General features: G+C 45.5%; 1 protein-coding gene across 2 annotated transcripts in view; it reads left to right on the top strand.

Moving 5' to 3' along the window:
* The window catches only part of LOC144770266 (uncharacterized), a 447,122-nt gene that overhangs the window by 399,924 nt on the left and 24,336 nt on the right, over positions 1-22,862 (top strand). For both annotated transcript variants that reach the window (XM_078654643.1, XM_078654644.1), the window contains exon 7: positions 5,385-5,435. In XM_078654643.1, the coding sequence (XP_078510769.1) occupies positions 5,385-5,435 (51 nt within the window). The remainder of the gene's footprint in view (positions 1-5,384; positions 5,436-22,862) is intronic.

The raw sequence follows: 22,862 nt of genomic DNA, 5'->3' as shown, positions 1-22,862 counted from the left end.
AATGGTTCAGTTAAAGATTGTATTCCGGACACAATAGGACGCATGGGTGGGTCTTCCATATTTTTATGTATCTTGGGAAGCCCATATAGGGCAGGTATTCTGGGATGATCATTTATTAAGAAGCGATATTCCTCATCACTGATGATACCATCCTCTTTGGCATAAGTCACCAAATCTTTTACTCCCTTTTTCAGGATATTCCAATCCATGACACTAGATGGTTTATAGTGTGTAGTGTTCTCTAATAATTTTAGCATGCGTTGATCATAATCATGCGTGCTCATTATTACAATACTCCCGCCTTTGTCACCTGGCTTGATGGTTATATCCTCACAGGTTGACACATTTCGGAGTGCTTCTCTTTCTTTTTTTGATAATTTATTAGGGGTCCATGTTTTAGTTTCTAATATCTTTTCCAAACCACTGATCACTACTTTTTCAAAGGTATCAACTTATTGTCCTACCATGCCAATAGGTGGGGTCCACGTAGATGCCGGTTTAAGGACCGATTTATTATCACTAATTCTATCCTCTTTGTCTTCGAATAATTTTTTAAGTCTAATTTTCCTGAACAGATCTCTAACATCTTTTTCTATTGTGTATCTGCATCCATATGTGCTGGGTGCAAAGCCTAAACCTTTTTCTAAGACACTAACTTCCTCTGGTGTTAGAATTCTATCTGAGAGGTTTATTATGGGGGCTTTGTTGTCATTAGGATTGTCTATTCCCCGTCCTTGTGACTTCGGGTCCTCATATATGGTCTCCTCATTGTATTCCCCGTCTGTGTGTTGCCTTGACGTCCCCTCCCCCGGGTCCTGAACCCCCTGGGTTGGCGTCTCTGTTGCTGGCCTAAAAAAGCTGGCGAATATTCTCTACTTCCACATCTCTTTGTTCTTTCCTATTTCTATTGTCATTGTTCCTCTCCCCTTCTGAGTCTGAGCTATTATAGGAAGTGTCCGAGAAAGTGACATTTTTTTTTAAATATTTGTTTTTATTATATTGGTGCTGTCTACTACCATATTCATTAGGACCTGGCTGATCGTAATAGTCCTTCTGAATGTAGGGATAGACAGAATCAACTCTATAGTTAGCTGCATCTTTTCTTAGTTTATTTGTTTTCTTATTAATCATATATTCTTCATAACCGCTGATGTCGTCTTTGATCTCATCTAGTTTTTTCTTTGCATCTTCAAGGGCAGTGCTTTCATTTAATTCTCTTTCTAGATTCTCAATCTCCTCCCTTTCTATTATTATTATATCTTGGTCTGTCTCTATTATCAGTAACATCCAATCGTGACTACAGCGGTTCGCGATCAGTGTCCAGTTTTCAATAAACTTTTCGTTTTTTACGAATAAACCTGGTTCGTTCCTAATTTGGAGCCCCACAGGAATTACTCCCTTTTTACAGTACTGGATGATGAACTCTGAGTGTAATTCGGTGCGGATCAGCTTTTTCTTTAGGTTCCACAATTTATTCCATCTGTCATCATCCTTACTAGACAAACTAAGTGAATTGATGGTTTTAGAGCCCCCCCTGTTAGTTTCTTAAATTGGTCCTCAGAGAAATTAAAGGTTCTCTAAGTATCCATATTATTTTGCGCGAGTTAACTCTCCAGCTACTAGAGCTGTAAACAACCTTCAAAAGAAGAGAGTATCCCAGAGAACCAGAAAGGACTGGGTATCAGAATATTCATAAAGCTCTGTTCCTTTCTGTGTTATTTACCTTTTTGCTTTGTGACCAACAGGCCTACACACAAGTCTAATGTCACTTGTATTAAGGAAATGGTTTTGGGTAATTATTTCTACACAACACTGTAGTTACTTCTTTCTCTCAACAATTTATTTTCATAACATTAAAAATCATTTGAATACAATTCATAACAAAACATTTGTTTTTCAACATTCATTCAAAAGAATTCCTGATCTAATACACAAGTAAATCCTAATCTAGTTAAAATAAAAACAACAAAACAGTGAATGCAGAAAACCCGATAAAGAAGCACGCAGAAATTGTGAAGAACTACTCGTGTATTTGACACAGGGATGCAAAGAGACTTTTTCACGAAGGTATGTAGGCATTTGACCACCATTGGACCCACGATAGATGACATTAAAATGACTATTGTTTGGGGACTCTGTCCTAACTAGTTATTGTCTAATAGGTTGAAAATTGAGCATTCAACTAACTTGAGATCTTGCACAGATTTAAAGACGTAAGAAAACGCCTCAGACACGAGGAAGAATATTCTCCCGGTTTTAAGTAAGTGCTACTAAGAATGGGTAACGTCACATTGTAAACAAGTGACAAATATAGACCAAGTGGTCTAAAAAATATATATACCACCCTTGTTTTTTAGCAATAATTGAAATTTTTGCAATTGGACCAATCTAACAAAAGAGGACACCCCATAAAGAAACGGTTGACTGAATAGCAACTCAAGTAAGATTGTCCTTATAGTATTTACATTGAAATCAAAAGTGACTTGGTATAAAGGGTTCTCAACACTGTAGAAACTGTAGAAACTAGGATAAACTAACAACAAGATAGAATATACTAACTGTATGTATTTAAATTTTTCTAGAAAGAAGATTGTTTGTTTTTAACCATAAATACTGTCCTGAGGAAGGTGTTTAAAAGAACCAGTGCACCGAAACGCGTTGACAAAGGACTTTGACATAATTTTATGTTTTATTAAGATTTTATGTATATGAGAAAACAATATTAATTTGTTGTTTTTATTTTAACTAGATTAGGATTTACTTGTGTATTAGATCAGGAAGTCTTTTGAATGAATGTTGAAAAACAAATGTTTTGTTATGAATTGTATTCAAATGATTTTTAATGTTAGGAAAATAAATTGTTGAGAGAAAGAAGTAACTACAGTGTTGTGTAGAAATAATTACCCAAAACCATTTCCTTAATACAAGTGAAATTAGACTTGTGTGTAGGCCTGTTGGTCACAAAGCAAAAAGGTAAATAACAGAGAAAGGAACACAGCTTTTTGAATATTCTGATACCCAGTCCTTTCTGGTTCTCTAGGATACTCTCTTCTTTTGAAGGTCATCAGCAAACGCCACACCTGTGGCTTACTCAAACGAGGAAGGCCTTCTGAGTCATTACCACGGGCGGATCGTTGATGGAACCAAGTAGGTTACCAGTCTAAGGAACAGAAGCCGCAAATTACGCGAGCATCGCCTTTGGATCACGAACGCTTATGAGGCGGTTTCTTACCGCTCTATGAGTTTTTTCCAGAGTGGGAGAAGACTACATTTTGTGTAGGGATACAATTTTGTGTTCCCATTCATCACGGATCGAGGGCAGGGCGCACCTTAGCGTGTGCGTACCACCCAGGTCCTTTTCACTTTTTCCTTTTGGTCCTGACGAAAACCCACAATTATAAGAGGTTAAAACATGTAGACCTAAGACCTATATTTTAATCACATAACACACGTCGCTATTTTATCATCACCACACGTCTTGAACACCGCAGTCTACCTAATTAGACAAAGGTGTCACAGTTCTTTTACCTAAGGTGTCCAGTCACTCAGGAATAAAGTCTTGAAGTGACCCCTTTTTAAACCACTTAACCTTCTATCACTGCACATATAAAAAGACAAAATACCCGCTCCACTGTAATCAGGTGTCGTAGCACACCCTGTTGGCATTCGGCCAGCGGGGTGGGACCCCGATGATGAAGCATGTCACCAACTAGGTTGGTGAGTGAGGGGTCTTCTGAAAGGACATGCTATGTCCTATATTAAGGTTAGGCACAAGTGCTTGGTTAAGCCTTAAGCTTCAGGCGCAGAGACTGTCACTGTCTCGCCTAAAGGGGGCACTCCTCCATTTGTTTTGTTTAGGCCTTCTGAGTCGCCAGCAAATCTGTGCAGCAGTATAGGAGCTGTCTGAGCTTCTCATGTCGCGGCACCTGCACGCGGGATCCGATACCAGCTCACGGCCGCAGCACAGGCAGCGGGGCTCAGCTGCCACAAGAAGTCATTCATCTTCAGGAGTCAGTACATGAGTGCCGGTATGTTTTGAAGCAAACACTTCTGTGCAGTGCCATACGTAATATTTGTACTACTTTTACTGTCTGGTGCATAACACGCACTGGTGCAAGTACTCTTAGATAGCGCAGGCTTTTTAATGCTTTTTAATGCTCACTGTCTCAAAAAGTTTTTTTTTTTTTTAATAAAACTGCCGCCAGCTGGGTTGTGACCCCTAGACTATGTGCACCGCAATCAAACTCTTCTCCTGAGGCTTACCTGCACCCCCCATGCTTAATTGTGTTCCAATGTTAATTGCTTAGACTAGCCATGCAACGTAGCTTCAGCCTCAGGTTGTTAATAAATAACGGGCAGCGCCGCACACCCTGCTGTTATCAGCGAATTGATTTATATCAAATTGCTCAGTGTGTTTTTTGGTGATGTAGCACAGTCTGCAGAGGGGTTGTGATCTCTAAGATACGCCTGTACCCTTCCATTTCCGGTGCTTGCAGCCGTTTTAAAATCTTCTTACGGTTTCTGGTTGCTTAAATGGGTGAAATTTCTGAAATGTATGTTTCCGTTGTTTGCATTGCTTGATTTTCCTTGCAAAAAAAGTGTCACTCATAGTTGTTGAAATGTCAATCATAATTACGCTGACATTATAAAAATGTCACACATAGCAATCTGAAACCTTGGCAGCTATGTTGATAGCTTAGCCCCCAAGGAGTAATTGTATATTATGTGCTGATAGATGAGAGAGAATGTGAGAGCCTAAAATACTGCCAGTAAATGAGCACCTGCCCTGCCAGGTGCCCCTGTTGCCCCTTACTGGGAATAAAGACTCAAAAAAAGGCACAGGCGCTGAGTTTCAGCAATAGACAGTACTTAGGAGTCCTTAATAGCAGTAGTGCTAACCTTCTGAACGTTCTTATCTTTTACATTAATTCTTTGACTCATCTATGTGAATCTGCCTTTGTAAGATACGCATGCATATGTACTATTCGCCTGCTATAAAATCAACTTGGCTAATCCACTTGATAAATAATATAAATAAATTGAGTTAAAACAGAAAATAAAAAGAAGTGTAGGTACTGGTGCTAGCTCGAGGGCTTGGGCGACTCTCCTGAGTATTTTTGACTATATGTTGTTTTCATTTTTTCTCATGACTTCCTCAGAGAATAGAGGAGGGTACATTTATGGACTCCACAGTGCTATTATCAATTGTCCAACAGAACTTGTGGTTATGGGTTACTTGTAAACATCAATAATACCAGCAGGTGCATACTATCAAGATATTTTAAGATTATATGTAATAAAGTGCCACACTGAGACTTCAATGATAATGTGGATTATTTTGTAAAGTCATGATTACATAATTTCCATCTCTTTTCCATTTTCAGCCAATGATGTTCCAGGACAAAGTTCGCCCTCGGATCCTCTTGTCCTGAATGGTAAGGCATTCCAATGGGCAGAAAACTTCATATACCTCTTTGGGGATGGAATGATGGGCATTGCTTGTTTTGAAAGACCAACTAAGACAAAGTAAATCTGTTGGGGTGGGGAGTGCAGTGTTTCCTTTTCTGAAATAACATACTGTGCAACATCAGTACAAAGGTAGTGTGAGGAAGAAAATACAGCCTCTAGGTAGTTTTCAGATCTCTGCTAGATCGCATATATTGCGGACATGCACTTTTTACCTTTGTATGTGTTTTATTGTATTTTCCCAGCATGGAGCATAATTTGTGATTTTCAAGCTTAACATTAGAAACATTAGCACTGAGGTAGGAAAAGAGACCACACCTATATAATGCACCATGTACTGCATCCCTATGCACTAGACCATGGGCACGCCCGAACATTTTACCGGGGGCCGAAATGTATGTTGGCTGATGGGACCGAGGGCTGCACAGATACCAGCACAGAGTGGGAGTGAGTGGGGGGAGGGGGCGGCTGTAATAAGGAGGGTGTGAGGGGAAGCAAATCATGTACATCTACTGGCTGAATTGAATTTCACAATGTGGAAACAAAAAACCCGGTAAAAACCCCTACTTTCCAGTTGACTAAATTGTGTGATCCTGGGCGATTGTTTTATTTTTACTTTTCCTTCATATTCAAATAGAAGAGGACTTCGAAATGCATGACTTCAAAATGTGCGCTGTACAAAAACTGCTCATGTGTCTCATATGATAAACTATAATGTACATGTTTAGTAGCAACCTCAGGCACCCAAAGGGTGCCCATTTTAACTAACTTGCCTCTTAGTTTACAATTGGCATTGTTGCCAGGATGGTAGGGACGCATGAATGTTTTTTAATTCATGTTTGAAAACTCTCACCTTTTAAAAAAATACTTCTCAATGCGCTGATAGAATCAACTTTACTAACGTGAAAGGTTATTTATGTTAATGAAATACACTTTTTGAATTTTGAAGAGACTTTATCATATTGTTTCACGCTTGCTGCAAGAAGTCTTTATAAATGAAAGTGTTCCTAAAGTTAAGCAGTTAGGGACACCCTAGTTATTAACTCTCTTTAGCTGCAATTAACATTTAAATAAAGGATTGCCTGTTTGTTTAATATATTTCAATGTTAGTACTCCATCGAGTAAACAGCAGCCGAGGGCTGCTGTTGACCAGAGGGCCACACCTAAAGGTCAGGATGGCCGCATGCGTCCCACGGGCCATACTTTGAGTATCAATGCGATAGACTGAACAATGGCATACTAAGGATCAGTTACAACATGGATGGTTGACCTATCATTCCTAAATGCCATCTTTTTACAAGGCTGGTTGCTTGGCCCTCATTATATCGCAAGTGAATGTGCAATCTACACAAAGGTAAATTAGTGTGATTGCCATGTTTCTTTGATATATTTGTTGTGTCCTCACTCACAGGTCCCACCTGTGGCCTGCTGCATCATCAGGCCCACCCCATTTAACTTAATGTGAGCAGGTGAGCTCTTCACATTTGTAAGTGGAGCGCTTAAAAGTGAGATTGTGAGTGAGTTAAAATTACCTCATGGATCCTAAATTACTTTTATTAAAAAGGGTCCTTAAGCAAGTGCTGTACACTGCCATTTTGTTCTTAAATTTTCATTTGATTTATTTTGATTTTCCTTATGTCTTATGTGCTTTATAATTGTATGCAAGCTTGATATTCATAATCAGGAGACTCATTAACTGGTGACTAACACGTGTTTCCATGCTTTGCTGCACATAATAGGGCTCGTGTGCCAAAGTCCTAAGACATTCTAATTGCCATGTCTCAAAAATCCATGTTTGGAATATATTTTCTCTTTCTAACCAAGACCATTTCGGGGATAGATCCCTAATCATTATCTGGATAGTTGCGCGCAAGCTTTACTGAATCTGTATAGATGCATATAGATAGTGTAGGAGAGTAGGGTCTGCTTTCCTATGGTCACCCCATTTTTTTGCTTTTTTGCTTCACTGGTTTTTGACTTAATGTGGCTGTGGGCCTGCTAATCAGACCCACAGCCCTGCTGTTCTCTCTCTAAATTTCACACCATGTACATCACCAATTGGGATTTGGGTCACTCTTACGAGTCCCTGTACAGTGTACTATAGGTACCCAGGGCATAGGTGCACCCAAGGCCTACCAGGGGCTGCAGCATATCTTTTGCCACCCCTGGCTGCTGCTGGCAGTCCTTCCAGCGAGGGAGGCTTGGACAATAGGTTTCCTGTCACAGGGAGGTGCTAGCACCACCCCAGACAGGAGATAGTGGACTGGGGCAGGGAGGGCTGAATGAAACGAGACACTGCCTGGGGCACACAAGGTGTCCCATGCATAGGCCAGTTCAAACCGGTGCTGGGGCACTCCAGCCCCAGCTCTGACGCGGAACTGGACAAAGGGAAAGGGGTGTAACCACCCCCTGTCTGGGTCCCACCCATAGGAGGGTTCTAGCAGGTAATCCAGCCCCTAGATTTGGTATATCGGTAGGAGCTGAGTCCCAAGACTTTAAATAATCCTGACTGAAACTCTGATATGAAACTCTGGACCCTTCGACATCCTACTCGACGTAGAAGACTGAAGAATCTCCCTTGTGGTCAAGGAGTGACCACCCTGTGCAAGCAGGCACCATCAAGCGCTCAACTGTTTGCTTTGTCATTGCTCCCGCAAGAGCTCGAACAACAGAGCCTGATGAGACCCAGACTTCCAGACATCTAACAGCCTGATCCACAGCCACAGCAAAGCTGAGACCCGTGGAGGCGACGAGAGACGTGGGACCGGCCATCTTGGAAAGCCAGTGAATTGCTTTCCGTGCAACGTCTGAGGCACCCGCGAAGTTGGGCATTGGGGATTAAGAAGCCCCAGCCCCGAGCAACAACTGCACCGAAGATCACCTCTCCACACTCACCAAGTGCTGCGTGGGGCCCTTTTGCATTTTCCTGCTCGACGCGTCTGTCCGGTAACTTGCCCGTTGGCTAGTGGCCTCTGTGACGACAAAACATTGAATTTCCAATGCTGGTCTGGTTGTTCCAGACTGGCCCCGGCTCCCCTGAAAAGGAGCAGCCCATCAGACCTTGCTGGTCTGATCCAGAAGCCATCTTCGATTCCTGTGTGGGTTGCATTTGCCAAAGCCTGTTGATTCCGATTCGAGAACCGACACCGCCAACAGCGAGAGCCTTCGTGGGACAGTCCGTGCCCAGCTCCTGGTTGTCGTCGACACCTCCTGGTCCACGTGGCAGCAGAGACAAGCTTTGCGACATCACCTGATTGCTCCCCGACATCGCCTGGTTCCTTCCTGGTTCCTTCCTGGTCACTGGCTACTGACCCAGACTCTGTCCCCTCTGCTTTCAGGTACTCTTCATCCTCGATCCGCCCTTGGATCCAACCGGACTCTTCTCTCCTGGTCGCCTGCAGCATCTTTTCTCCAAGGCTCCATAGAACTCCACGACGAAACCCGACACACTTTGACAAATATGCACCCGCTTCCTGTGGGTGAGGTAACGCGAGTACTGTGGTGCTCCTGTAAAGGTTAACTCTCCTAGTGTCCTAGTTTCAAGTGGTTAGCTTCTAGTCCAGTCGGAAGACTCCTAAAACTTTAACTTTCTAACTTTACGCACCCATTGACTTCTATGTGTGCACGCGTGTGCATTTAGACACTGCACCTGCATCCTGTGGTCCTCCTGCTCCCTAACTATTGTTAGTCCAGTGTAGCCCCAGCGATTCCCAAGGCCCTAGGCCTTACCATTGTTCGTGACGTGGTTCTTATACCACTATTTTAGTATATGGTTTAGCGGGCCACCAGGGCCTATCCATATTTGTGCAACTTTTGTATGTTATATTAAGTTACATTGTTATGCGCTTGTGCTCCTGTGCTCATAAAGAATTCAGGGGATTGATTTAGAAATAAATACATATATATTTTGAATATATAACCTGTGGGGTGTCCTTTCATTTGGTATTAAAAGGGTTTCATATCGTAAAACAGCTGCCTTCACATGCCCTCTTGAGTTTAGCCTAAGACTGTTTTTGTCCATGCTACCCCTAGGATAGCTGGTCTATAAGGTTGACTTTACAACCATCATCATAAGGGTTGTTTGGACTGGTGCAAGGTGCTCACTAGAATAGTGAACATCATATACCAGGCCAACTTCTCACATTGGTGTGCAGCGGTTGGGATTAGAGCTTGCTGTTGTTTTACCAATTGTAATCTTTGATATCATTTGAAAGATCACATTAGGTACCATAGGTACATATAACAAGACTTGCAGCTAGATTCATGAAAGGAAATTGCGCTCGCAATAGCTGTGAATTCGCAATTCCGCTCGCAATTTGAAGGGAAGGAATTCAAGAAACCCAAACAACCAAAATAGCGAATTCGCTATTTAAAAATAGCGAATTCGCTATTAAATTCGCAGAATCCTGGAGGATGGGCATTTGCGATTCGGAAATTGCGAGGACCCATGGATTCTGCGAATTTAATAGCGAATTCGTAAAAATGCCATTCATGAAAATTCGCTAAAAGCGAAAAATGAGAAAATCGCTATTTGCGACGCACAATTTAAGAAGAACTCAAATCAGGTGGTAACCAGTACTGACATTTTTTTTTTTTTCAAAAAACAGTTAGTTCACTCCCAACAGGTGCAGGGCTGATGAAACACATTTAAGGACATGCAGCTGGAGCCTGGTGATTCCCACAATGCCTGGACTTTACATGCTGGTGAGGCGGCGTAGGCTGCAGCGAGCTGCACGCAACAGACGGAGGATACAGGAGTGGATATTCCGCCAGCGGGTCACCCTTCTGGGCCAAACCAGGGAGCAAATCTATGCCAAGTACCGCCTGAGTGGGGCCATGATAATCAAGCTCATCCGGGACCTAGACCCCCTGATGCAGCACCCTACAAGGAGGACCAATGCCGTGCCCACACATGTGCAGGTATTGTGCTGCCTGCACCTCCTGGCCTCCGGAAGCTTCCAGGGGATGGTCGCTGTTGCAGGGGGGATATCCCAGCCCACCATGTCCCGCTGCCTAAGGAGTTTCCTGGAGGCAATGCTGACCCGGCTTCACCACTATATATCATTCCCCACCAGCCAACAGCACCTCAAGGATACAAAGCTGCAATTTTACAATGTAGCCCAATTCCCACACGTCATTGGATGTATTGACTGTACGCACGTCCATATTTAACCACCTGCTGAGACGGAGTACATGTATGCTACTACTCCCTCAACATCCAGATGGTGTGTAACGCCAAAACAATAATCACAGACATTGTGGCACAGTACCCAGGGAGCACACATGACTCCTTCATCTTCAGGCACAGCGGCATCCACACACGACTGGCCATGGGAGACTTTGGGGAAGGACACCTACTGGGTAAGTACACATGCCCCAAATGTGTACGTTGTGATCATGTAGCTGCGCAGAACAGGCACTCACTCTCTGCTCCTTACATACAGGTGACAGCGGCTATGCTCTCCGTGAGTACCTCCTCACCCCATACCTCAACCCTGCAACTCCACAACAACGGTGATTTAATGCATCACACATTCGCACAAGGAACTGTATTGAGAGGACATTTGGCCTGTTGAAAAGCAGGTTCCGCATACTGCCCAAGACAGGTGGGGCCATGAAATACGATCCTGAGGTCTGCTGCCGCATCGTGGCCGTGTGTGCCATCCTTCACAACATTGCTACCAAGCGCAGGATTCCTGTTGACATCTCTGGCAGTGAGTCAGAAGGGGACAATCGCCCACCTGCACATGTGCGTCACGTCACGCACGCGGGGAGAACCCATCAGAAGGACACAGGCGCCGCAACCAAATCTGCATGAACTATTTCTAGGGCACCCACTCCCCACACCCATAACTCAACTCATGCATGACGACATTAATAAAGACATGAGGCCCTTTACGTTATTCAGAATTTTAGTTACTGTTACTGCACAATAAACATGGCATTCCGAAAAGTGTGAAAAGATTGACATATTGCGTCATATGTCCAGGTAAGTCTGTATGGCATGCTTGTTGCGTCAGCATGAGGCCTCATTGCAATGCACAACAGTTCAGTGGCGGCTCCGGGTAGTTGCCCCTGACCTCCTCTCAACGTCCTCCTCCAGATTGTGCCGTGCGGCAGCAGAGGGCCTGCTGCTGCGGCGGGGTGCTACACCCGGTGGTATGGACTGGCTGCTGTGGCTTGATGTTGCCTCACTGTTGTCGTCTGCCCCCCCGCCTGGCCATGGCCAGTGGCCTGCATGCCCTGCATGGCTGTTGCTATGTTCTCCAGGGCTGTTGCGACGTCCTGGCAGCACTGCACCATTTGGCCCTGCATGGCCAGGGAGCGTCGCGATAGCTGGAGGGTGGCGTTCCCAATAATGTGATTTGACCGCGTGTACGCCGACAGGCGGGTCAATAGTTGGCGGTGTCTGTGGCGATTGACATTCTGCTGCCTGGACATTGCCTGAGTGTTGGCCTCCACAGCTGCTGTCATATGTGCCACATTACGTGCCGTCTTGTCCAGTTGGAGGTGGATGGCGGCTAGGTGTCGGGCCTGGGTCTGGTGCACACTCAGCATCATGCGCTCAATAGAGAGCCCACCTTCTCACACAATTCTGCCCCTGCCAGCGCGGGATGTGTTGGTGCGCGGCTCCCTGACCAGACCGCTCGTCTGGCTCCTCACAGCCGTAGGGCGGCGGGTTTGTTGGCGACCTGTTGCTGGTGTTGCAGGCCCCACTGGTGGCTGTGTGCTGCGTGGTGCTACAGCAGCGCCTGTTGTCACGGGGGTGGCACGGGCCACAGGGGCAGGAGGTGGGATGACCGCTGTTGTGGCAGGTTGCCCTGATGGTCCGGGCTGTGGGGTATGATGTGTATCCCCCTCCGTGTCCTCCGTGTTCTCCTCTATCACCAGGGCCTCACTGTCTGAGCAGGGGACATCAGCGCCAGCTGTGATGTGAAGTGGACGTTCATTAGTGACATGTTCCGTACACAGTTAGGCTTGCTACATGCATGCAGTCTACCATTCCCTGTCTCGCTGCAGGATTGACTCTCACTGGACATGTCAGGCTCTATGGTACAGGATGGTAATTGTGGGCAGACTACATGTCCCACAATGCAATAGCGCTATGGAGCTGTACTTTGGCTGCATTATTGGGGTTTGTTATGGGATGCACTTGAGTCATGGACGATGTTAGAGGACAGGGGGTTGCAGTCGCATGGCACTTACCTGGTGTGTCTTGGGTGGGTCGGGAGAAGTCAAGCTGGGTCACACCCACGCAGGCCTGTGGGTTGATGGTCTCCTCCACTTGGTCCTCCAGTGGGGTGTTCGGTGGGACAGTGGGCTCCCCTCCACCTGTCGCCAATTGCTCCCCCAGCCTCTCAGCAATCTTTTCTTTTGCGCGCCCTCTTAAGTCATACCAGCACTTTTTCAGCTCGTCCACCGAGCGCTGGGTCACCCCCACGGCGTTCACTTTGGCGCAGATGCCCAGTCATATGCGCCGTTTGTCCGCCTCTGGTACCCTTCGGGAGTCACTGCCAAATAGGCGGTTGTGATCCTTGGAAACACCTTCAATTAGGTGTTCGAGCTCCTGCTCAGAAAACTTTATTTTGCACTTTCTCCCACTGGTGGAAGGTCCTGCTGCATCCTGTGCCATGCTTGCCACTGTGCTGTCTCCTGCTGTAGTCCTGTGGGAATGCTGGAGGGGAGCTCTGCAACTGCTGCCTGTACTTCAGCCTCTCACTGCTGAATGAGGGTGGGAGCTGCCTACTTCCTGATTGTGATGTCATCACTGTGCTCAGGATGCGACTTCCCGTTTTTGCGATCTCGCAGTTAGCGAGATCCCTATTAGCGAAATTCACAATTTCAACAGGGGTATCGGCGGGATCTGCGAATTTTTACAGATTTCTGCCTTCTCGCAATCGGCGATTGCGACCGCTTGCGAATCGCATTTTTAAATCGGAAAACTTCATGAATGCCTTTCTGCGAATTCTAAATTGCGATTTGCTTTTACTCGCAATTTGAAATTTGCAGAATTGGACATTGATGAATCTATGTGTTAGAATACATAAGTTCTACTGAACGTAGTTGTTGTAGAGGAAAGGGCCTAGCACACCCCGACTACAACTCCTAGAGAGGTTCTAGTAGGTAAACACATAGTGTAGGTAGGTGCACACACCACACCTCACTAGAATCATGTCTACCACAGGGAAGCCAACACCTCACTAGAATCATGTCTACCACAGGGAAGCCAAGTATGACTCTTCCTGGGGCAGGTGACACTCCCAGGGGACCATCTATATATGAAATGCTCAATTTCCAAGAGATGAGGTACTTGTGTGCCTCAAGGAGATTGAAACAGGGTTCTAACCCTACCATTTCCCACTTGATTGAAGTCCTAGAAAGGGCTGATGCTGAGAAGGCCTCTAGACCGGGACCCACAGTGCAGGCAGAAGAGGTCTTACCCTCTACAGATGATTCATCTGATCCTACTATCATGAATGAGGAGGGAGATGAACACGAGGAAGGCTCTGACGAAGAGACTTTCCAGGACAGCCAGGTTCAAGTAGGAAGACTTAGCCAGGCTAACCTAAGCCTACATGGGGCTGACAATGGGGAACACCCATACAGACCTATTAGTAGACATAACATGGGGTATGAGAGGAGGAGGTCTCGCTTAGGTGACTCCCACCTCTCTTAGGCCTCTAGGGGATCCAATAACCCTGCTCAGAGAAGGATGGCCTCTCCTGAAAGGAGGGAGCATCAACCTAGGATGACAGAAGCTAATCTGAGGATTGAGAGGCAAGAACTTGAAGTTGCCCTTGACAAAGAGAAGATTGCCCTAGCTAGACAGCAGAAGTTGGGTGGGTCAAGACCCACTGGTGGCAGCAATATCCCTAAGGATTAAGACAGGTCCCATAAGAATTCTAGGCACCTGAGTAAGATAGTGCCCCCCTTCAAAGTTGGGGATGACATCCATAAGTGGATAACTGCTTTGGAAAGGGCAGGCAAAGTCCAGCAGGTCCCCCAGAGTCAGTGGGCAGCTAAATTGTGGCTCTCATTTGAAGAGAAAGGCAGAGATAAGCTCCTCACAGTTAGTGATGAGGATGCTAATAAATACCCTGTCCTGAAGAGTGCTCTAATTGATGGGTTTGGCCTAACCACTGAACAGTACAGGTTGATGTTCAGAGATACCCAGAAGACACAGACTCAGGACTGGACTGATTTTGTTGATTGTGCCGCTAAGGCTCTGGAAGGTTGGTTACTGGGAAGTAAGGTTAAGGACTATACAGGATTGTATAATTTGATCATGAGAGAACAAATCCTTAATAATTGTCAGAACCAGTTGTTGCACCAACAACTGAGTGACTCATATCTAACCTCTCCCCAAGAATTGGGAAAGAAGGCAGACAAATGGGTCAGAACCATTGTTAAGCAGAAGCCCCAGAACCAAGGTGGTGATCAGAAGAAGGCAGACCAAAAGGGTGGAGATCAAAAACAAAAAGACCAGAAGTCTTCTTCAGGCCCCTAAAATACTTCTAATGAGGGGGGGGGGTCCCAAAATTCCAAGAAAAGGAAGAAAGAAGGTCCAAAGAAACCTTGGTGTAATTATTGTAAAACTGCCTCTCACTGGTTTAGAGAGTGCACCAAGAAAGGTACAGCCCCTACCACTGCAGCCCCTAATGCAACTGCACCCCCTAGTACAGTCAGCAGTGGTAGTTCCCAACCCAAGGCTATAGTGGGGTTAACCATGGGTACTGAGGTGGATCCTGGCCTAGTCAGAATTCCCACTCAGGCTGTCCTGATCTGTGATGTGGACATGGATATGTCCACTACTGTGAGCCCCAATACTTTGGCCAAGTACAGACAAACACCTTTGATAAATGACAAAGTGGCTCAGGCCTACAGGGACACACGTGCCAGTGTCACTATGGTGACACCTAACTTTGTGGACCCTGGACAGATTGTACTGGGTGACAATTACCTGGTGACCAATGCTAGCAATGTCACTACTACACATAGTGTGGCAGTTGTTAATTTCTCCTGGGGAGGGGTAACTGGCCTCAAAAGAGTTGTGGTAAGTGCAGACCTCCCAGTTGAATGTCTTTTGGGCAATGATCTAGAAAACTAGTATATAGTATATAGTATAGGACTCATGCAGAGATGTTAGGTATTTCAGCACATGTCCTTGCTGTGACGAGGTCACAGGTCAAAAAGTGCTTACGTGAACCAGTGCTGGATCTTGAAACAATAGACCAGACACAACCCAAGAGAAAGAGCAAGAGGGTTAAGGCAGTGCCTTCCCCCCGCCTCAGGTTGAGTATCAGCCCTCCCAGGATGATGATTCTGTGATCCAAGAGGGAACTATCCCAGAAGAGCTTGAGCCTGATCAGGTTGAGTTTCTTGGGACAGGGGGACCCTCCAGGGCAGATCTGAGGCAGGCTCAATTAGATTGTTCCTCTCTTGAACCCCTCAGACAGCAGACTGCTGCTGAGGCTGCTGGTAATGCTCAAGGTACCCATGAAGTGTATTGGGATGATGGGCTCCTTTATTCAGAGGCTATAGACCCAAAGCCTGGTGTTTCCAGGAGGTTGGTTATACCTCTGCAATTTAGGGGCTTCCTTCTCACCTTGGCCCGTGATATTCCCTTAGCAGGACACTTGGGCCAGAACAAGACTTGGGACAGGCTTGTCCCTCACTTTCACTGGCCCCATATGTCAGAAGATACCAAGGAGTTTTGTCGCTCCTGTGTTACCTGCCAAGCCAGTGGCAAATCATGTGGCACAACAAAGGCCCCCCTCATACCACTACCTGTGGTGGGGGTACCCTTTGAGAGAGTGGGGATAGACATTGTTGGACCAATGGACCCCCAAACAGCATCTGGGCACAGATTTATACTGGTGGTAGTGGATCATGCCACCAGGTATCCAGAAGCTATTCCCCTGAGGACCACAACAGTTGTGGCAAGGGCCCTACTTGGAGTTATCTCCAGAGTGGGCTTTCCAAAGGAGGTTGTCTCAGACAGAGGTGCAAACTTCATGTCTGGGTCTCTAACTGCAATGTGGAAGGAGTGTGGTGTTAATTATAAATTCACTACACCCTACCATCCACAGTGCAATGGGCCTGTTGAAAGGTTCAACAAGACCTTCAAGGGTATGATCAAGGGTTGAGGTACTGATATTCTGAACCCGTCTCATAAAAGTCATCGTATCATGACGATTTTGGTGTCAGCAGACCGAAAATAGTGAGTATATTATGTACGAGTGTTTTCGTCATGTTCGCATGATGGATTCACGATAACATATAAAATTTCGTTCTGAACCCTCGGGTTCCATTTTGTGCACAGCAGCCATTTTGTGGTTGCCCTCACATAGGCCGATGACAGTGGCCGAACGAGTTTTCAAGCACACGTACACTTTAGCTGACTTCTGAATGACCTGAGCAAGCGACCCTCTTGCCTGAAGCCAAAACTTGTTAGGCCAGTTCCTTTCCCAGTAGCTGATCAAGCTAACGAAGCAAGGCACAGGACACCATAAACCTTTTCATTGCACACAACTATGTCTTATCTTGCTCACACCTGTCTCTGCTCCTTTCTTTATGACCTATTTACGATGAGGAGGTGCCCGTTTTTATTATGGGTTCGATCTACCTGTCTGATGAAGAATGCTGGGTTTGTCCAATAATTGATTATGGGCTGGACAAACTGAAAATTGGGCTTGTCATCATGCTCCTACTGTTTCTTTGTCGTGAAAATATGTGAGTGGTCAACTATAAATAAGGAATGTTTGCCTGAAGCATAATATTTGGTATTAAAAGGGATGACTGGCTTTGTAAAGTTGAGCAGTCTCCTGAGAACATACACCGTGTTGTACTTCTAGGATCTCTGTTACTGGCTGCAGCTAATAAAATTGATCTTTGACGTCACCAAGAAGTACCCCGTGTCTCTGTACTCTAAGACTGGTGGACCCGGAGACTATGGCGTTTCCCCTGGCGCCGCTGGGTCTTAAATAACCCGGTTCTTCATTTGGCGCCCAACGTTGGGCGACTTCAGCGGTACCGGTCCAAGCCTGAGGTTCGTGAGGGGCTTGGTGTGAAAATTCTAGAAGAAGGCCAGCCACTTCATCGACCCCTGTATGTCGTCGTGGTACGAAAGCCTTTGCTGCGAGGTTCCCCGCTTTCCAACGGCTACGAAGGACTGCTGCCCTGACTGTCGCCCTGTCTTGGACCCTTTGATGATTTGTAAAGCGAGACGATAGACGGGTCTTCTGGTGCCGACATCGATACCTCAGTTAAGTATGAGTGGAGCGTCTCCCTGTCCTTCGTTTTTGGGTATCCCCTTGGGATCTTTGATTTGGGACTTGCAAGTACCAAAGCCGAGGGACTTATGTATTCACGAGACTATCGTATTCGATATTCCCTTGAAGTTTGAAGCTAGACTAGTGAGCGAAGATGCTTGGTCTTAGTAGACTTGGAAATCTGTTTTGTTGTGGTCGAAATAGGGATTCCCGATTGGAGGACTCGTGTCCGGTTCCTCCGATTGGAACTCCAACCTATGAGCTCTATGTGAAGCATGGCGTGGGCCCCATCACGTATAATGAAGTATGGATTCGCTACACGAGAAAGGACGGTGTCCTACAATGGCCCCAATATGGTAGTTTTTACACGGAAATTTTAGATAATCTAGAGGTTAGACTTTTTAAGAAGAAAGCCCGGCCGGCGATGTTTGACTCTTTCCCCCTATGGCGAAAGGAAGCCAAACAGAAGGAAATTAAATTAGCGAAGAGAAATAAAAGAGAAAAGGGTATCTCGATAATGCAAGCTGCTATGCAGTATAAAGATAATGAAGAAGAACAAGCTAGTGAGCAGTTGCACAGGCAACGTAAAATGGCGATTGATAAATCCTATCCAGTTTTGCCACCTCTTCAGAAAGATGCAGCAAAGGAACTAGAGAAAGATCCTTTGATGTCACATTTGTTGAGTTTGCCACTCCCTTATGCGCAGAGTGCTACAGCACCTCCGCAACCTTTAGTTGCGCAACCTCTGGTTGCTTTGCCTCTTGCTATTGCACAGCCGCCAGCTCCTCTTCAGTTGGCTCCTACTCCTCTGGTGCAGCCTTCTCAAGGGCCGCCGGCTTTGCTACCTGCTCTGTCTTTAGTTCCTACGACTCTCCCGCCTGTTCTTGCTGCCTCCCCTGCTACTGCGCCCACATTAGCTTCTTCTCAGTCCGCTTTATCTCCTGTCCTGTCAACTTCTCCTTCTGTCCGACAGAGAATGACAGATACTGTTACTAGTCTTTTGTCTCCTTTCTTTGGGTCATTGAGCACGACCCCCGTTTCAGAGCGTAAACAGTTGCGTAGCCAACTGCCTGATTCTAGAGAGAAGGGAGTGTTGGATCATTTGGCGCATAAATGGGTTACTGATCCTACAAGATATGAGTTAGAGTCTGTTATGGATGTCTTCCGCCAATGGGAAGCACCGAAGCAGAGGTATGTTTTTGACAAAATGTGTGATTTTCTTTGTGAAGAATTGGAAGATGGTGATCTGGGACAAACTCCGCCTGAGTTGTGCCGTGTACGGTTTGAGTTTGCGAAAGGCACGATTGTGGGTCTCGCCGTTGAAAGAGCGGTAGCGACACTGCTTTCGTTTAGGAGCGAGCCTCTTTCTCGGTCGTTGTTTGAGCCTGATCCTTCTGTTAGGAGGAAAGTGAGACAATATCCCATGAGAGAAGTTCCTCCAGTTTGGAGAGAAGGGGACCCAAACGCTAATCCAGCTGTTCTGCCTCATTTTCAACATGTTTGGGTACATGTTCCATGGAAGCGAGCTGAAGTTTTGGCTCTTAAGCAGACTTTGCCTGATCCTCGTAAAAATCCCGCAGGGTACTATAAGGAATTGTCACAGACTGCAGACTCATGTATTATGAATCTAGCTGATATAGATATGTTGTTTGGAAATGTGGTTCCACAACCTTTATGGGGTTTGATTCGTCACACGGATCATGCGCAGGAGTTCGGTGATACCTGGGTTAATATTGCTGCTGCGGATGGCCGACAAATTGGTGGTGCTAAACCTGAGCCTGTAGTTGCAGAACTTCCTGGTAGGATCATTACTTACATGAAGACTTTAATGCCCGCTATGCGAGTAAACTGGGACAAATTGTCTGCATGTAAGCAGAAGAAAGATGAAACTGTGTCCGATTTCTTCACTAGGTTTGAAGAAACATTCATTGACCACAGTGGTCAAGACATAAGTACTGAAGGTGGTCAACGGTTGTTTGTTGATAAGTTTGTGCATAATTTGCTTCCCGAGTTATGTACCAAGTTGAAGGATTCCGAGAGTTCTTGGGCTGTTTCCTCATCAGCACAGATATTGGCTACTGCACAATACTACGAAAATAGGGATAAGGATGAGAAGGATAGAGCAGAGAAAAAGACTAAAGAGTTAAAGACGAAGGTTATTTTACAGCAAGCGTACCCGCCTCGTAGTAATCAGCGTGATTATCAGCAGCCTCAGCAGTTTCAGCGAAACTCGCAAAGGTTCGAGCTTTCTCAACCATGTTTTCCTGTAGGCCCTAATCAATGTGCATATGGCAAAGAAGAGGGTCATTTTAAGAGTAGCTGCCCTGTTTTGTTACAGCGTATAAATGGTGTTTCTAGAGCAAGAGGTCGGGGTGTTCCACAAGCTTCTAGAGGTAGAGGACGAGGAGGATTCCCCCAGAATGCACGTTCCTTTCCTCCACAAAACTCAATGAATAGTTTTGATCAGCAGAATAACGTGTCTGGTAGGACGACTCAGTACTATGCTGATGACTACTATGTCGAAGGTGAGAATATGGTAATGATTGCTAGGACAGCCATAGACAAAGAGAGGGAGTTGTTTCAGTTCCAGTAGACCAGAGTGGACCTTATGTTGAAGTGATTACATCAGGTGTGTCTGGGCCTTTTCTGTTGGATACTTGTGCTACAAAGAGTTCTATTATGCACTCTAAACTCCCTGGCGCACCTTTGTCTGGCTTAATGAATGTTTCGGTAGGTTTTTCTGGCGCCCCAGTTAGAAACCCAGTTTCTAGTCCTATGTCTCTGTCTGTTGGACCTTGTGAATTCAAAGCACCCCTTATTCTGACAACAGGTTGTGGTGAGAACTTGTTGGGATTGGATCCGTTGAAAAGATTGTACGCGACATTGTATTGTTCTCCTTCGGGAGTACAACTTACATTGGGTAAGAAAGTGATCTCCCAGATGTATTTGTCAAAGGATAAACTTCCGATAGAATTGACGTCTTTTCCTGATATTCTGTGGGCTACTGGTCCTAATGACGTGGGTCTTTTGGAAATCCCGCCATATGTTGTGACATTGAAAGCGAATGTTAAAATGCCACGTATTCCCCAATACAAGATCTCTAGTGAAGGGGAAAGGGCGTTGCTAGCGATCATTCATGACCTAATTGAGAAAGATGTAATTGAAGAAACGAGAGGTAATGTGTACAATAGTCCGGTTTTGCCTGTTCTAAAAAGGACTGATTCTTCACAACCGCCTGTATATAGGTTTGTGATCGATCTTCGCGAGGTAAATAAGATTGTAGTTCCGCAATTTCCAGTCGTTCCAGATATCACTGCCTTACTGACCATGATTCCAGCTTCAGCCACGTGGTTTTCGGTGATTGATTTGAAGAATGCTTTCTTCAGCATCCCGATTGCCGAGGAGAGTAGGGATATTTTCGGCTTCTCTTTAGGAGGTCGAAGCTTCCGGTTCAAGCGCGCTCCTCAAGGCGCCATCAATATATAGTCAGGCTTTGAAAACACAGCTTGATACGATTGTTTTACCTGATGGTGCTGCTCTTATTCAGTACGTCAACGATTTGTTAGTCGCTGCAGATACTGAGGAGATTTGTAAAGAAGCCACCTTGTCGTTGTTGCGTCATTTGTCTGATTTGCATCATAAAGTGTCTCTTTCAAAATTACAGTGTTGTCGACAAGAAGTGACCTACTTAGGTCATCTCTTATCGATGGAGGGAAGAAGATTGACCCCAGAATGACCCCAGAATGAATTCAAGCGATTGCAAAATTGAGTGTGCCAATTACACAGAGAGAAGTGCATGCTTTCTTGGGTATCACGTCATATTGCAGACAATGGATACTGAATTTTTCTCTACTGGCCAAATCTTTGGTGGCATTAACTTGTAAAGATACACCGAATTCCCTCCCGTGGTCGGATGATTGTCAGCAGAGTTTTTCGGAATTGCGCGATGCATTGTGTTCGGCTCCTGTGTTGGGCACCCCCGACTACAGTAAGCCCTTTACACTGTATGTCCACGAGAGAGAAGGATGTGCGTTGTCAGTGTTGACACAATCTTTTGGGGACAAGAAGCGTCCATCCGCGTATTTCTCGTCGACTTTAGATCCAGTAGCTAGAGCGTTGCCGAGTTGTTTGAGAGCCACGGCGGCAGCAGCTGTTTCTATTCGACAGTCTGCTCGTTTGGTGATGAATAATACGTTGATTGTAATGGTTCCACATGCAGTGGATACCTTGCTAAACAGGACCAAGACACAGCACTTAACTAGTGCTCGATTGTCAGGTTATGAGTTGACACTTTTAGCGAGTCATGTGCACATAAAGAGATGCAACACGTTGAATCCAGCTACATTGTTGCCGATTGTAGCATAGACAGATGTTTCTAAACAACATGATTGTTTTCTCAGGACAGTAGAGGAAACGAAAGGGAGAGTAGATCTTAGGGACACTCCTCTTGTGAAGTGTGATGGTACCGTATGGGTGGATGGTTCATGCTTCAAGCTTCCAAATGGTGATACGACTGTGGCATATGCTGTTACGACTTTGCATACGATTGTTGAAGCTGCACGTATCCCACATAATTCAGCTCAAGCAGCAGAGTTGATTGCACTTACGAGAGCGTGTGTATTATCAAAAGGAAAGAAAGTAACCATATATACTGACAGCCAGTATGCGTTTGGTGTGGCCCATAGTTTTGGACGATTGTGGAAGGAATGTGGGTTCCTCACTTCTCATGGAACTAAAATTCAGCATGGTCAGTTGGTGAATGAGCTTCTTGAGTCACTTACTTTGCCGTTGCAAGTTGCGATTGTGAAATGCAGTGTACATAAGAAGGTTACCGATGACGTTGGTCGCGGTAATGCGTTTGCTGATGAAGTTGCGAAAGAAACAGCAAGAGATGTGATGAGCCGAATGTATGTTGCGGGCCCTGCAAGATGGATTGGTGACGTTGGAATGTGTGAAGATACGATAGAGAGTGTGAAGTCTATTCAAGCTGAAGCTACAGAGAAAGAGTTGTGTGTGTGGAGAGAGAGTACGGGTAAATTAGATGCGAATGGTTGTTGGGTTTAGTTATCAGAGCATCAGCGATGGTTGTTACCCGATGCGTACGTGCTTGCAGTGGTTACGATG

The sequence above is a fragment of the Lissotriton helveticus genome, chromosome 7, assembly GCF_964261635.1.
Source record: "Lissotriton helveticus chromosome 7, aLisHel1.1, whole genome shotgun sequence".
Classification (NCBI taxonomy): domain Eukaryota; kingdom Metazoa; phylum Chordata; class Amphibia; order Caudata; family Salamandridae; genus Lissotriton; species Lissotriton helveticus.
The sequence above is the reverse complement of the archived record's forward strand: the minus strand, read 5'-3'. Positions and strand labels throughout refer to the sequence as shown.